General features: G+C 37.1%; 1 protein-coding gene across 2 annotated transcripts in view; it reads right to left on the minus strand.

Moving 5' to 3' along the window:
- NIPBL (NIPBL cohesin loading factor) overlaps positions 1–15,486 on the minus strand; it is a 91,820-nt gene that overhangs the window by 59,740 nt on the left and 16,594 nt on the right. For both annotated transcript variants that reach the window (XM_084277870.1, XM_084277871.1), the window contains exon 8: positions 7,173–7,805. In XM_084277870.1, the coding sequence (XP_084133996.1) occupies positions 7,173–7,805 (633 nt within the window). The remainder of the gene's footprint in view (positions 1–7,172; positions 7,806–15,486) is intronic.

Below are 15,486 nucleotides of genomic sequence, written 5' to 3' on the forward strand. Positions count from 1 at the left end.
AAGACTTTATCAAACTTCTGGTCACAGTGCAAAAAAGGAAAGCCCATAGGGAGGGATATCCAAACTCATTCAGGACAACATGTGACAGGACTACAGGACTCTCAAGACATGCCTTAGGGTATACCGGATTCAGGACCTTCATTTCAGCAAAGTTTTTGCTTGTTTTCTTAAATGTAACAGTGACCTTACAAGCTTAACTAGAGAATGAAATATGATCTTATTAACTTTTCTACTTAAGAATGTCTGGTCACTCATTATTCCCTTTCAACTGTGATAATGCAAAAGAAATATTACACTAGAAATTTACAAGTACTGAGGTACAGGGAAGTATAATCAAGCACCTATACTCGTTTTGATACTGGGAGCTACAGCTGAACCTCAATGAATTTAATATTTCTATGTACAACATGATTTTTCTTCATTTATGACATTATTATTTTGAATTTTCTGAACTAAAATGTTGGATTTTATCCATGTGGTTGCTATGTGATGTATTACAGTAACTCAATTGTTAAAACAGCTAAGAAAACCTGAAGTGCAATTATTTCAAAATACACAATGTGGCATCTAATTTCAGAAAAAAAATGTGACACACAAACATTAGACTTAATGAAAATTATTTTATGTATCTCCTACAGAATAACCTAATTAGTTTTTAATTCATTTCTATAACAGAAAACTTTCGAAATGAGGAATGACTTTGAAGTCTCCCTTCTAGATGTTGATTTTATTCTGACATCATATCTTGCACTCAAAAATATTTTCAATTAGCTAGATCCAGTAACTTTTACACTGCATAATAATGAAAAAAGTCTGCATCTTCTTAGGTTGATGCCAGAGTGAATTTAGTGACTATGAACTACAGAAATGCTGTAGTTAAGAAGGTTTATTAATTATACATGCCATGGGAAACGACTGTCACAGAAAAAAATAAATTCATTACTGTGTAGGTAATATTATAAATCCTCCTGTCTGACAGGTATAATCAAAGGCATATGCCACATTCAAATTTTATATTTAAAGAAATTAGACTTCTAACCAAACTGCTATGTTTCAGTTATTTTCTATGCCTGCTTTTAAGAGCAGGTTTCTGCACTACCCTATGTGAAGCACAACCTGGGATAAATAGGAATTTTTTCATGTACACAAGTGCACCAAAACAAACACCATTTAAAAAAAAAATGCCTCTAATTTCTATCTTTAGACATGTTCCTCATTCACTCACTATTTCATTCTTTATAAAAAACTATAAAGGAAAGTAATTTTTCCTAGATAGATAAAAACATTGCCATACTTCACTGTGACTTCTCTACATAAAAGAGGAATTTCCACCTTGTACTTTTCTTAAAACATATCTGAACACACACACAAAAAACCTTCTCCTGTATAGGAACTGGAGCTTGCAAAGCTTCTTTTTCTTTGGAAAGCCAAATGTATTGTCAGTTTACCCATTACATCAAATTACAAAATGCAGATCTAATGAAAGCTTGTATACACAAAATACTTTACACCTAATTCTAACATTGTCCTACTACATAAGACATAATGATTTCTATTTTACACTGTCTCATTTCATCTTCTGGTATAATTGATTGTAATCTTCTGCAAGATTACTATACAAGTGACTTCACGTCCAGCTCCCTTTTTAAGGAAATAGACCCTCTGCAACATTTTTGGAAATGAATGATAATATACTGCTTATAATTACACGTTCTGTCATTTCACTAATTGACTACATAAAATTAGACATAAGCAAAGTATTCATTCTTAATACTGTTTTTCTATTAGTTTCCTCTTTGGGGAACTTGTAGGGGGAGATGGGTAATGGGGAGAAAGGGAGAGGACCTGGATAAGAACTTAAAAGGTAAGAGAAAAATGGTTACTTACCTATAACTGCAGTTTTGAGAGTTTTGCTCCGGCAGATTCACACTCTTGGGATGTGTGTCTCTGCTGCTATGGGCTTGGAATGGACTAAAAAAAGAAGGGCCCACAGCAGGCATCCAAATGCCTCCTAACTGATCCGATTATTGGAAATAAAGTTATTACCGATTCACTTCTTCCTAATTCAAAGAATCCACAGCAAGATTCCAAAGAAATGTACAGATGGATCCCCAGAGGCAAAATATATAGGGAAAACCCCCACAGATATAAGTATGTTTTATCTCATTTTTAGAAAATGCATCTACTGCTTTTAAGTTTTTGTAAAAAAACAGCTTCCCAAGTAAAAGGTTAGTGATTAATGTTTTCATTACTCTACTCACAAAGTACAGAGAACAGTGATTTTTACAACTGAATTCCTTAATTTGTTAAGACAGCTGCACTATGTAGAAGTGTCTTTGAAGTAGCCTAAAATGTAACAATGAACACACAATGCTATGGAAGAGCTCAAATTAAAATTTAGCGAATCTGAGTAAAATAAAAACCTAAAGCAATTTGAAAAAGAATCTCTCAAAAAAGATGTGTTGCTTTCTATGTTTTTTTCCAAGTAATTTTCAAGGTTCTTTCTTCCTGCAAGATTCAAGAGATTCTTTTAACACCAGTATCAAATATTTTTGATTGACAGTATTTGGGGGTTTTAGAAAAGCATGGAAGATCTTGAGGTACAAACCTTGAACTTTAAAATCAGTTCAGTAGCTGGTATAAATCTCAAAGAACAAGAAAACTTAACAGTAATGTTCTAAGAAAGGTTTAGACTGGAAGTAACTGACTCGCTTTCACTTAGCTACATACAAAATAAAATAACCCACTTAGAACAGTGGCAACACGTGAAGTAATGCAAAGAACTGAGGTTAGCAAAATTAAATTTCTCCCTCAGCATCCTCCCTCCAACCAAGGTAAAAAAACAAGACTCCTACGTACAGAAATTCACTGGACATAATTTTCTAAAACTCAGCAGGACTTGCTGTACTCTCTCAGAACAGACAACTTCAGAACGTGAGCAAAGCACAATTCCAAGTAAGTGAACCAAACAGATTCAGAATAATGTATCTCTACTTGTTTCAAAAGGATAAAAAAGCACCAAGCAGTATAGGAAATGTGACTACTGATGGTGACTAAAAGAGATGAAAATGTGCATGAAGCTTCATTGCTTTTCTAAAAAAATTATAAAGGCAAAATACCACAACGCAGCTAAGCAGAGAATGGTTCACTTATTGTTGACTGTTGTGGAAAAATATAATCCATTGCTGTGTAAGCCCTTCTGAATCACTTTCTTCCCCACTCAGATAATATAAGTCATGATAAGTAATAGCTGGATCTATCTGTAATATTATGCATCCTTATAAAAAAAGAAGATATGGCCTAGTACTGACTGACATCTTGCACCTGATGAGGATACAGAGCCCACTGTGTAGAACTGAATGAGAATTGAAGACCTTATGCATGTCATGTTCCATGGATTTACTTATTTCTTCTGAAGCTATCAAACATAAGAGAAAAATTCAGCCTGGGCATCAGAAGGCTCCAGGGAGACCTTACACAGCCTTCTACTGCCTAAAATGGTCTTATAAGAAAGATGGGTGGGGTCTGTTTAGAAGGACAGGGAATGACAGGACAAGGGGGAATGGGTTTAAATTAAAAGAAGGTAGATTTAGATTAGACATTAGGAAGAAATTCTTTACTATGTGGATAGCAAGGCCCTGGCACAGGCTGCTCAGAGAAGCTGTGGCTGCCCCCTCCCCGGCAGTGTTCATGGCCAGGTTGGATGGGCCTTTGGGCAACCTGATCTGGTGGAGAGTGTCCCTGCCCATGGCAGAGGGGCTGGGCTAGGTGGACTTTAAGGTCCCTTCCAACCCAAACCATTCTGTGACTCTGATTCTGTGTACAGAATCAGACAAATTCACTTCAAAATAAATCAATACAGAGAGATTTCCTTAAAAAAAAAGAAGAGATGGACTTTTGTTCTTCCACACAGAGGAAGACAAGGATGAAACCAGCGTTTTCAAATTTCATATTGCTCTATGATGTAAACACCATATAATCCACTTAATCCAATATCCAAAGAGACCTGAAGGATAGAATTATAAAAATAGAGCTCTGAAAAGCACTCAGATAAAAGGCATAAAGTCTATATTCTAAATCACTCCTTAGGCATATCTGACACACATTAAGTCACATCTTCCAGATTTTGCATTAGTGATTTTGCACTAAGAATTCCTTTTTCATAAAGTAAAAGTCTGGCATTCAGGTTCCAGAAAGATATGCTGCTTTTCAAAGATGAAGGCACTTCTGCAAAACCCTGTATGAATTCCACCTCTGAAACAGACTGCCTCCCACTTCAGAAGACTTTGGTGGGAACTAAATATTTTAACAGTTTTGATGCAATTAACAATTTATTATGGAAACTAACCCTGATTACCAAAGGGCTTCAATCCCCATTTCCCACCTTACAGCAAACATCATAAAAGGACCTCAGCATTACAAAGAACACACCAAACCAAATTTTCACATTTCCTTAAAGAAGTGTAGCACAAGAACACACACCACACCCCAAAACACTACTGGTTCCAAGCCTCAGAAAGAACATATCATATCCATCCAGAGCCTTACTGTTAAAAAGAAAGCATCTGAAAAGTTTTGATTCAGCATAGTACTACAGTGATTTTCTGTCTAAAAAAAAAGAGAGAGAACTGAAGAGACTACTATTCTCCTATCAAAATTTATGAGTACAACTCCTCTCAAACTCATTTATAGAAGACAACACATGCCTACACAGAAACTGTAGTGTGACTGCAATCTGTACTCTCATGCCTTGATTAAAAAAGTCACAAAGGTGCTTTCATGCAGACTTTGGCATGTGCTAGCATCTTGAGTAAGTTATCTGGAGGGACACTTGCTATATTGCAAAGCATCAGCTAGTACTATGCATTCCCATTCTAATCAGACAGAGTACTACTTGCTACAGTCATGCTACTTTCTTGACATAACATGATCTGAAGTTACAGCATATGTACCAAAACACACAAATACCAGACCTCTGCATAAATACAGTGAGCAGCTTTGCAAAAATGAATGACATATTTAGGAGTTATCGTATGGATTTCTAATAGTCATATTCCCATAGAAACAAGAGAAAGCTTCCTCACACCAAACCAAACCGCTGGAATTAGAACAATGCCAGAGTGTATCAACTTGTAGACAGAATACAAACAAGTCTTGCTAGAAAATAAAAACCACATTACTCCAAGGTAACAGCTTTTCAGGATATCTGTTCCAAGACTTAAAAAAAACCCTAACCTAAAAATAATGCCAAGTGAAAAGAGCTGCTGTTCAGCATAGGGCAACTTAACACAAGTGAATAAATGGTGATCATTTGTCCCAGTGTACGGCAGCAACACTTGCCCCTGATTCACAGAATTGCAGGAAATTGGGAAGAACTGGGATGTGCTGGAGGATACAGGTAGAAGGGAAGCGTAAAGCTGCAATCCTTATCTGGGAAGATGATTACTGAGCAGAGATGAAAGGGAAAGATTCTATACAAATCACTCCTTTCCCCAAAAGAAACAAATCAGAGTCTGCCCATGGCTATGTCATTGTGGTAAAAAACGAACGCTCAGCTTTTCCTGAAAGCCAGAATAAAAGACATGTTTTAGTCTTGCTCTAAATGTTTGCAGTGCTGCACATCATCAAAAATACAGTACACTTTTTCAGGTGCTTCTCATGCTGGAGTTTCTACCTGGAGTGTATGGATATAAAAGTAGCTTTTGAAGTGTTAGGAGACAAACTACAAGCTCTTCATCAAGAAATTTAAAATTCACAGAAGAGATTTAAACAAAGTAACAAGTTTCCCATTCCATTAAATAAAAATTAAAGACTGTAGAGATCTTTTGAGGCGAGCACACATTTTCTCCACATTCACAAGGTTTCCTAAAATGACTTGATTTAATTATCAAATAAGAAATATCTAAGTTGTTAAACCATTTAGTAATCGTAACAACCACATTTACTAACGCACACACACAAATTCTCTTTCCCCCTCTCTCCCCTCAATGCCCCTACATCTTTAAGAACAGGAAAAAAAAATATTTTTGAATAGAAAGAAAATATGTGCTCTCTCTGCACATACAAGACGTATGTAATTTAGTTGTGTTCATGCAAATATGTCCAAAAATGACCATTTTCATCTATGAACTTCCAAAATCAGAATTTGCAATGTTTTCAACTTAGCAAAATTTTTCTTGGGAGTACCTAATACATTAGCATTATATTATAAAATATTGTAAAAACAGAGTGCAGAGTGAGCTTCTGAAAAGTATTAATGTTATCCTATTGCTATCGAATTTAGAAATCTTATCTTCATGATTTACATGTGGGATTCACACCTACTTTTGAGATTTCTGAAAGCTAAGACCTCCAAAGCAGTTAACAGAGAAAAGAAAACAAAACAAACCCCACCAACTAACCAAAAAAAACCCCCCCCAAACCAACCTGAAAACCACCAAAACCAACCAGTCAAACAAGAGAGATTAAATGAAATCAGTTCAGACAACCAGTACAGCTAGTGAAGTAAAAATGTATCAGAAGCTCATCTGGTTCTCTGCTACAGACCAAAACGATATACAGTAGTCCTCTAAAGCCTGAATAATAATGAATATCCTGTTGAACAAATAGTGGAGAAAACATAGCAGTAAATATTACCCATCATTACATTGACTTTAAAAGAGTAGAAGTGATTTGAATCTAAACCCTCCTTCACATTAAGTTCAAATGGTGATATGAATAGAAATGCAATTAAAGACTTTTCCTGTATTTTCTTATATAAGGCAACATTAATAGTTAACTAATAATCCAACCACCGAAACTTAATACAAATTTTGACTTTGGGTACTGATGGAATTTTAGAAGTTATACGCATCAGTTGTACTTCATTCAGTCTCATGGTTCAAAATAAGAGTAGTATATAAAAACTTGCGAAACATCAGAACTTCACTTCCCATCCATTAAGACCCCCAATAAAGAATACTAGATATTAAAACAATATATGCAAATATGAGAGATTACAGGTAATTGTTGGAGGGGAATGGAGATGAATGTCGCAGAAGAACCTACACTGAATCAACAGAATTGAACTATGTGACAATGACAGGAAGGATTCTTATATATATATATATGGGGTTTATATGCATATATATTTATATAATATATTAGTGTATACACACACACAATCCTTTTACCTTTATCTTGCACTTCTTTTGAAAATCGCTCCCTTTCAATAGCTGATTCACGTTCTATCCGCTCAATTTCAGCCAATGCATCCAATTCTACTTCATCATATGACGTTATAGTTCCTTGTTGCGAAACCTGTTGCTGTGTCTGTACCACAGGAGTTTGAGGTTGTTTTGCAGCAAGTGAAGTGTTCTGTTGTAAAACAGGCACTTGTTGTGCCTGAAGGAAAGCTGTCTGTTCGTGCTGCGGCAAACACTGAGCAGCGTTTAGTGGGCGGTTAACATCCTGTGGAGTAACGGGTGTTTTAGAAGACTGTCCTGGGTACTGCACATTAAAAGGAATATCACCCTCTGACACACTGCTGTTCTCCAAACCAGAAAGCATATCATCCTGCTGGTCCATATCCGAAGATCTTACACGAGAGAGTCTTAATGTAAGCTTAGTGGAGTCCTTGGAAGGAGAACTAATGATATCATACATTGCAGCTTTTTCAGTCTGGTCTTTTTCATCCTTGCCTAACTTCATTTTCTTTTGTTTCTTTTGCTTTCTTTCTGGAGAATCTAACAATATGTCTGGGGGAACATCTCTAGGTGATGAATAAGGTGGAGGCTGAGATTGTTGGATTAAAGGTTGTCTTGATCCTAGAATAATAATTCAGAGAAACTGAACAGTTATGTTGTTTCATGTTTATATAAAAACACACTAAATATAACCTACATAATTTTAAGGTGTATTTCTATAAATATCTGTGTTCATAAAAGTTCTTAATAAGGTCTAGGAAGCACATCATTCCTAGATCAAGATGTAATCCAGGTACTTGCAGTGGATTCCTATGAATTTTCATGCTCCACGGCAGGTAGAGACGTGATCATTTCAGAGAAGATGGAACAAAAAACCCACCACCAAAAAAGAATAAATAAAAATAGCATCTTCAGGTTCAGAATATCATGTATTAGAAAATAGTCAATGAAAGCAAGCTCACTACAGAAAATGAAAGATCAGAAAGATTCTTAATAAAGTCCAAAGACGAAGAATTAATGATCAGTGTAAAGGCATTAGTCATGTCAGACACACAATTTTAATTAAAAATAGAAAGATTGAAACATACACAACTTCATTAACTTCATTTCTGACAGGTCATTTTCAACTTTCTTTTTTTTAATTTAAGGTAAACTTATTCCAACCTCCCCCACTCATTACTATCTAGAAAACACTGTCTTAAGGCAATTTTCTACCATTCTCAGCCTTATCTCCCCTCCTTTAAAAAAAAAAAAAAAAAGAAAAAATTAAGAATATTTTTAATTCTACATAGACTCAAAGCCTGGAATGAGTACATGTAGAGAATTTTCTTTTTAAGAGGCCATTAAAAAAAAAAATCTCCAAATAATCACATTTAAATTTTTTTCTTATGCTAAACCAGCTCCCCCATAACTGTTAGTCCTGAAAAAACCCCACTCTGAGAGACAGAGAAGGTTTTCGATCTGTCCCAATTAGAATTTTGAGCTATAATTTTGACCTAAAAAGGAAGACTGGGGATGAGAAGAAAAGAGAAGTCTGTTGGGTGGACAATAGGTACAGCCTCTTGGTAAAGCAAACATTTGTCAGAATCCATTCATCAACTGAGAAATACTAATCTGCAGAAAGCAGTGACTGAGATTATTATTAGTCATTCTTGTTTAGCTCATCATAGGTCAGTACTTCTAACAAAATCAAAACCTAATTGGAATACAGGTCCCCACCTGCTTAATTTAAGAAACACCATCAAGCAAGAAAGCAGCTTTATTCTGCAGCTTGAATTTCTACCAGATATTTTAAGAAATACTAAGAATATTTGAGCAATGTACTGACCTGCAGATGAAAAGGAGAATGGATACCTCTAACAAAGCTTCAGTTCACATGTAAAATGAGCCTTTACTGATGACTTCTTTCCTCAGACAGCTATACTGTCTCTAGCTAGTATATACTCTACCTAGCTATACTTTACCTAGTACACTCTATAAAGTCCTGTAACTTCTGAATGTAGATAGCAGGGTACGGAATTTGTTTAATCTTACCCCTTCTTGACTATTAGCAACAACTCTATATTCTACCAATACCACCTACAATACAGGGAAATCCTGTTTTGTCTCATCCTGAATGTCAAGGTCTTTCCACTACTCCCCATCAAATTAGATATCACATTTAGCCACCAGTACTGAAGCCCTGGCTACAATCTATGAAGAGGTCTCACCCGCCTTTCACCAGACTCCTAACCTTGTGATTCTTCCCTCCTCTCAATTACTAGTAATTTTTAATAATTTACAAGATTGTCTTATAGTACAAGGTATTACAGGTATTGTTAGCTACCAGTGACAACCCTCAGGAAATAAAAGCTGCACTTTTATTTCCACAAATATTAGAGGCAGCTCAAACTTATCAAAGAGCTCTTACTAACACCTTACTCTTGAATTATCTCTGAAGTTGCAACAATGGAAGATTTGTTGTTTTTCATAGTTACAATTGAAATAGAGGACACAGATTTGATTCTCCCTTGTCCTAAACTTTTAAGTAAATATGACAACATTATTCTGATTTGGTATTGATTTTAGAGGTGTTAGGCTGAAAAATAACACTGCAGCAACAGATAATGTAGTTCTTTTTATCTTTGAGTAACTTAAGGAGGTCAGAAGGATTTCAGTGCACTTGGTTAAACATCTTTAGAATCCAGTAAATGAAGAAACAAAAGTAAAGTTTTCCCTCTCCTAGGCAGCACTACGAATGGATATTTGAAAGTATCTTCCTCCTGAATGACATTCCAGGAAGGTGTTGATAGTATGGCCTGTAAATTGCATTTTAAGAATACACATGCTGGCAATAACTCCACATATTTCTGAGATGCCTCTGGCTTAGAAGCTACAATGCATATCTATTTGAGTTAAGAAGCAATTGGAAAAGATGAAGCATTCTGGAACAGTTTCACTCTACTACAAACATCTGCAGTTTTTAACAGGTATCACATGTTGAACATATACCATGTTCTTCTGGATGCTTAGACTTCAGGAAAAACATCACCCATTATACAGAGAGCTGTGCCTATTACTGTTGAAGTCTGTCTAAAATATTTTTACTGTGAGGGTGGTGATGCATGGGAACAAGGTGCCCAGAGAAGCTGTGGCTGCCCACTCCTGGCAGTGTTCAAAGCCAGGTTGGATGGGCTCTTGGGCAACCTGGTCTTGTGGGGGATGTCCCTGCCCATGGCAGGGGGGTGGGACTAGACGGTCTTTAAGGTCCCTTCCAACTCAAACTGGTCTCTGACCTTATGTGTTCCTATAGGAGAAGGCTTGAGCCATTATATGTCTAAGAACAAAAATCTTACAAAACTTACTGATAGCAGAAGAAATGTTTTGGTGGAAAGAATACACAGACAGGTATGCCAGGCTTGCTATACCAGTTGGGATTTCAAGGTTGAGAAAGTTTGCTCTACAAAATGCTGTCAATGTAGTAAATCACATTATGATCTTTGGGAATGAACCAAGTTTCAGAATATTCTTTAGAACAGAAAAATATGTAGGCAGCTTTTGATTCTACACCTGTGGTTGTGCAGTAATTCAGAAGAAGAAAAAACCCCTCTGACTTTCTCTAGTTGATTTTCCACAGTATCAGTAAAATAACTTTGTGCAATCTCTTTTTATACTGCAGGAATGTATAAAACCCGTGAGACAGAGATTTGCTACCTATCTGGGATAGCTGCTGTATAATTACTGAACAGCAAATCCTGATGGTCAACTGGATAACACCAAATGTAGCTGAGAAGCAGGTAGCATCAATATGAAATAAGGCCTCTACAGAGAGCAAATACACTCCTCAACAATACCTCCATAATCTTTCAGTAACAGGCATCCTGACCATCCATGATAATCCTGGGACTGGTTCTTAATAATTATTAGTTTCCCTGATTCCTAATGCTAGATTGTATTGAGTATAAAATAATTTTTATCAACTGCTTCAGCAATCTGTGAACACCTTTTTTCTGTGACTCTTGACTGATTTCTTACCAAATTCCTTTATAATGCAAACAACTATAAAATGCATTGCATTGACAGTGACTTAGCCTGCTTAAAAATGTGAAGTTTAAAAAATGCTGCTTTTTCTTTTTCTTAACCCCTTGGTAAAAATGGCTTCAATTGCTCATTGTGCATCAGTAACTTGGGTAGCAAACAAATAAAAAGCACACATCACTGACATGTCCATTATACGTATTTTGTCTGCACAATTTCTAATCATTCCACAGTAGTCACATATTTTTAAGCATTCATCATACTTTCTCTGATCATATCTCAGCCTCTTCAGATGAAAGCCCACCTGCCTTTCAAAGCTGGTGCACAAAACTCTCACTGCTGACCACATTATTTTTTGTGATCCACATGGTTTAAAAAACATCTATAAAGGTTACCATAAACTTGGGACTCACATACTTTGCAGAACTTTAAATTATCAGCTCTCCACCCACAGAACAACTTCCAAATGGTCACTCAAAACAGTATCTTCATGTTCCTCTAACTACCTGGCAAGTGATGGTTCCCAGATGTTGACATAAATAATGTATTTCACCTAAACTACATCCTTCTTTTACCATAAGTATTGTTCCCAATATATGAAACCTGGAAAACACTGCCAGTGAACAAATGAAGATTATTGTCTAATACTCGGTTCGCAATATATTAAATAGACATTTCAGGAATATTCAAGTGCTATGCCCTCTTAAATCCATAGCAAAGGGATCTTTGAGACTCTGGGAATGTTATGGAAGTGCGTACCAAATCATTCTACAAACCTGGACACAGTATTCCAGAATTTTTATTGAAAAAGTCGTTGGAGAGACAGGCTTTAAAGAATGCATATGTGCATTATTAGATGACTTCACATCCAAGTAAGTATATTACAAATAAGTACCTAAAGGCAGAAGCAGAATCCATACTGCATTCATGCTCATGTTTGTGTTTTGGAAAAGCTAGCAACCTGGCCATGACAGAACATAATGAACACACTATAGGCAAAAAGTTTTAAGAGAATAAATTCACAATGTGTAAATGGAAATGGCTCATTTCTTACATTTAATATGATCCTATTTACCTCTTTCATAGAAATACAATGTTTTCATGGAAATGGCATCAGACAAATTTACCCTGAAACTCTGGTTAAATCAATCTCAGAACTGGTAACAATCATGTTCAGAATCTGTGCCTCCAGCCCACTCAAACAGGAAAAACACTCCCTTCAGAATACGGTGATAGACTGCCTGAAGTATTACACATAATCTGTATGAGTTAAGTACATACTAGAAGAACAATGTCTCTGTAAGGATTGAGATGATAATAAAGAGGTAGTATTCCGGAGTGAGTTTGTCAAGAACAAGTATCTTCCAATCTAAACATTTTATTCCATAAAGTAGTAGGTCTTGTGGGTTAAAGAACTTAATGCCATATTGGGACTTTGGATGCCTTTCTATAGCCTCTAACAATTTCACCAACAAGATGAGTAAGTATGATGCACACAAAAACCCTGTAGGTTTGCAGTATAACGTACTGTGAAACTGTGTTCACAGATGTATCAATTGTTCTTGGTAACAATGGATGAAGGAGTATAGGTGAACAAGTGCAGCTTTCTCGAGCACTCTCTTAAGAATAATAGTTAAAAATATTTGTCATTAATAACTTTTCATGTAAGCAAATTAGAGAGTAACAGCTTTTGGTGTTGACTCCTTAAGAGTGAGAGGCCCACAAATGCTTTTAAGAAAAAAAATAAGATACCATTTTCTTGACTAATTTGAATGATGATTTAAAAAAAAAAAAAAAAAATCAAACCTGTTTCTGTTCCAAGAAAGGAATTGTAACAAAACGAGAGGAAGATAGATAAGCTCCACAGAAAGCAATATGGTTAAAGCAACTAGCAAAGTTGCTTTAAACTATACTCTCACAGTATCATACAAGATTGTGTATGGTACTTTTCTGACTGTCATCCCTGTAAATCTTCAAATAGAGTTCCATCTACAACTTAGGACAGCACAACATCAGGACAAATGCAAACCAATCAGAAAGATAAGAACAGAAAAAAAATCAGAAGCTCAGCAATTATGACCTATGTAAAGATGACAGAAAGAAACCATGCTGTTCAATCTGCAGAAGATTAGATTAGTACAATATATTGTAATGTTCTTTGATACGTAAATGACTGCTGCAAAAAAAGGATGTGAATTGCTTTTCCTTGCCCACAAAGAAGTCAAGAAGTATCATGCCTAACTGGAACAACAGTGATCCAGGATAAGCGTTAGGAAAAAAGTTTTCATACATGAAGAACCTAAACAAGCTGCATGGCAAGAATAAGGAAACTCCATAACTGATATTTTAACAAAAAAACCCACTCACCAAAATCAAACAAAAACCCAAACGTGTCCCCCCCCCAAAAACCCCTAAACAACTGATGGAAGTTATTGGGAGTGACACTGGTACAGCTCATCCTAGATGACAATAACATGGGCAGCCCATGAGTCCTTTCCTGCTGTATTTTCTAGAATCACACCAGTGTCTTCCTCTGGAAATCTTCCCCAGTTTTGTACTAGTTGAAAAGAAATTATTGCATAAAGAGGTAGCATAAGAGACATACAATGAAAAGCATGTATTTGGGATGTTTTAGGAACAAATTCTAGACTGCATTCAGCTTCTACAAACTCAATGGTTTTCAGAGAAGAGTCCCATCACTTTCTTGAGAGCTTCACATGCCTCATGAAAAGCTCAGCTTCAGATGTCCTAGCTTAGAACTGCTGTATTCAGCAGCATTACTGCATTAAAAAAAACAGCAAACCGCACAAGAAAAAAGAAGACATGAACAAAGATACAAGAATGAATGTTTATTTTGACTGTCACAAAATAATATTTGAATATATTTGAAGAATTAAAGATCTTTGAGCGGTCAGAAGGCTATGATCTCACTGCAGTCACGGAGACGTGGTAGGACAGTCTGGATGACTGGCACGCTGTCATGGATGGCTGTGTGCTTTGTAGGAAAGACAGTGTGGGGAGACAAAGTGGAGGAGTAGCTCTTTATGTGAGAGAGCAGCTAGAATGTATTGAACTCCACCTAGGAGTGGGTGATGTGTTGGTGGAGAGATTGTGGGTGAGAATCAAGAAGCAGGCTAGTATGGGTGATGCTGTTGTGGGTGTATACTACAGGACCCCTGATCAGGAGGAGAAGGCTGATGAAACCTTCTACAAGCAGCTAGAAGTAGCCTTGTGATCCTAGGCACTGGTTCTTATGGGGGACTTCAGTTATCCAGGTATTTGTTGGGTAAGTAACAGGGCCAGGAATGTATGGTCCAGACTGTTTCTGATACAAACGGTGGAAGAGGCAACGGGGGGTGGGGGTGAGGGGTTAGGCAAGGAGGAACAGGATCTTGTTCTTACTAATAAGGATGGGCTTGTTAGGGAAGTGAAGGTCAGGGGCAGCTTGGAACATAGCCACCATGAGATGGTGGAGTTCACAATCTTGAGTAGAAACAGCAAAGCAAAAAGTAGGATCAAGAGTTGTGGAAAAAGGGTCTGAGCACTTGAGAAGAATATAGGAATGTTGTCAGGCCCTGTAGGGATGTGACTAGGAAGGCTACAGCCCATCTGGAAATGAAGCTGGCAAAGGACATGAAGGATAATAACAACAGGGTTTTTTTAGGTATGTGAACAGGAAGAGGATCACTAGTGATAATGCGGGTCCTTTGCTCAATGAGGTGGATGTCCTGGTAGCAGGGGATGCTGAGAAGGTGGAGATACTGAATGCCTTCTTTGCTTTGGTCTTCACTTCAAAGATTCCCCCTCAGGACTCCCGGACTCCGGAGGGAAGAAAGAGTGTGGGAAGTGAAAAGCTTCCCTCTGGTTGAGGTAGGGTGGTCCAAGAGCATCTCTGTGGGATTGATGTGCACAAATCCATGGGTCTGATGGGATGTATCCACATGTGCTGAGGGAGCTGGTGGAGGTGATTACTGAGCCGCTCTCTATCATCTTCAACAGGTCTTGGAGGACAGGAGAAGTGCCTGAAGACTGGAGGAGACCCAATGTCACTCCAGTCTTCAAAAAGGGCAAGAAGGAGGATCCAAGCAACTATAGGCCAGTCAGGCTCACCTCTGTCCCTGGAAAGGTGATGGAACAGGTTGTTTCAGATGCCATCTCCAGGCAATTGGAAGAGAAGAAGGTCATGAGGAGTAGTCAGCATGGATTCACCAAGAGGAGATTGTGCTCATAGCCTTCTATGACATCATCACTGTCTGGGTAGATGAAGTAAGAGCAGTGGATGTCA

This window comes from Gallinula chloropus (genome assembly GCF_964237585.1).
Source record: "Gallinula chloropus genome assembly, chromosome: Z".
NCBI lineage: Eukaryota > Metazoa > Chordata > Aves > Gruiformes > Rallidae > Gallinula > Gallinula chloropus.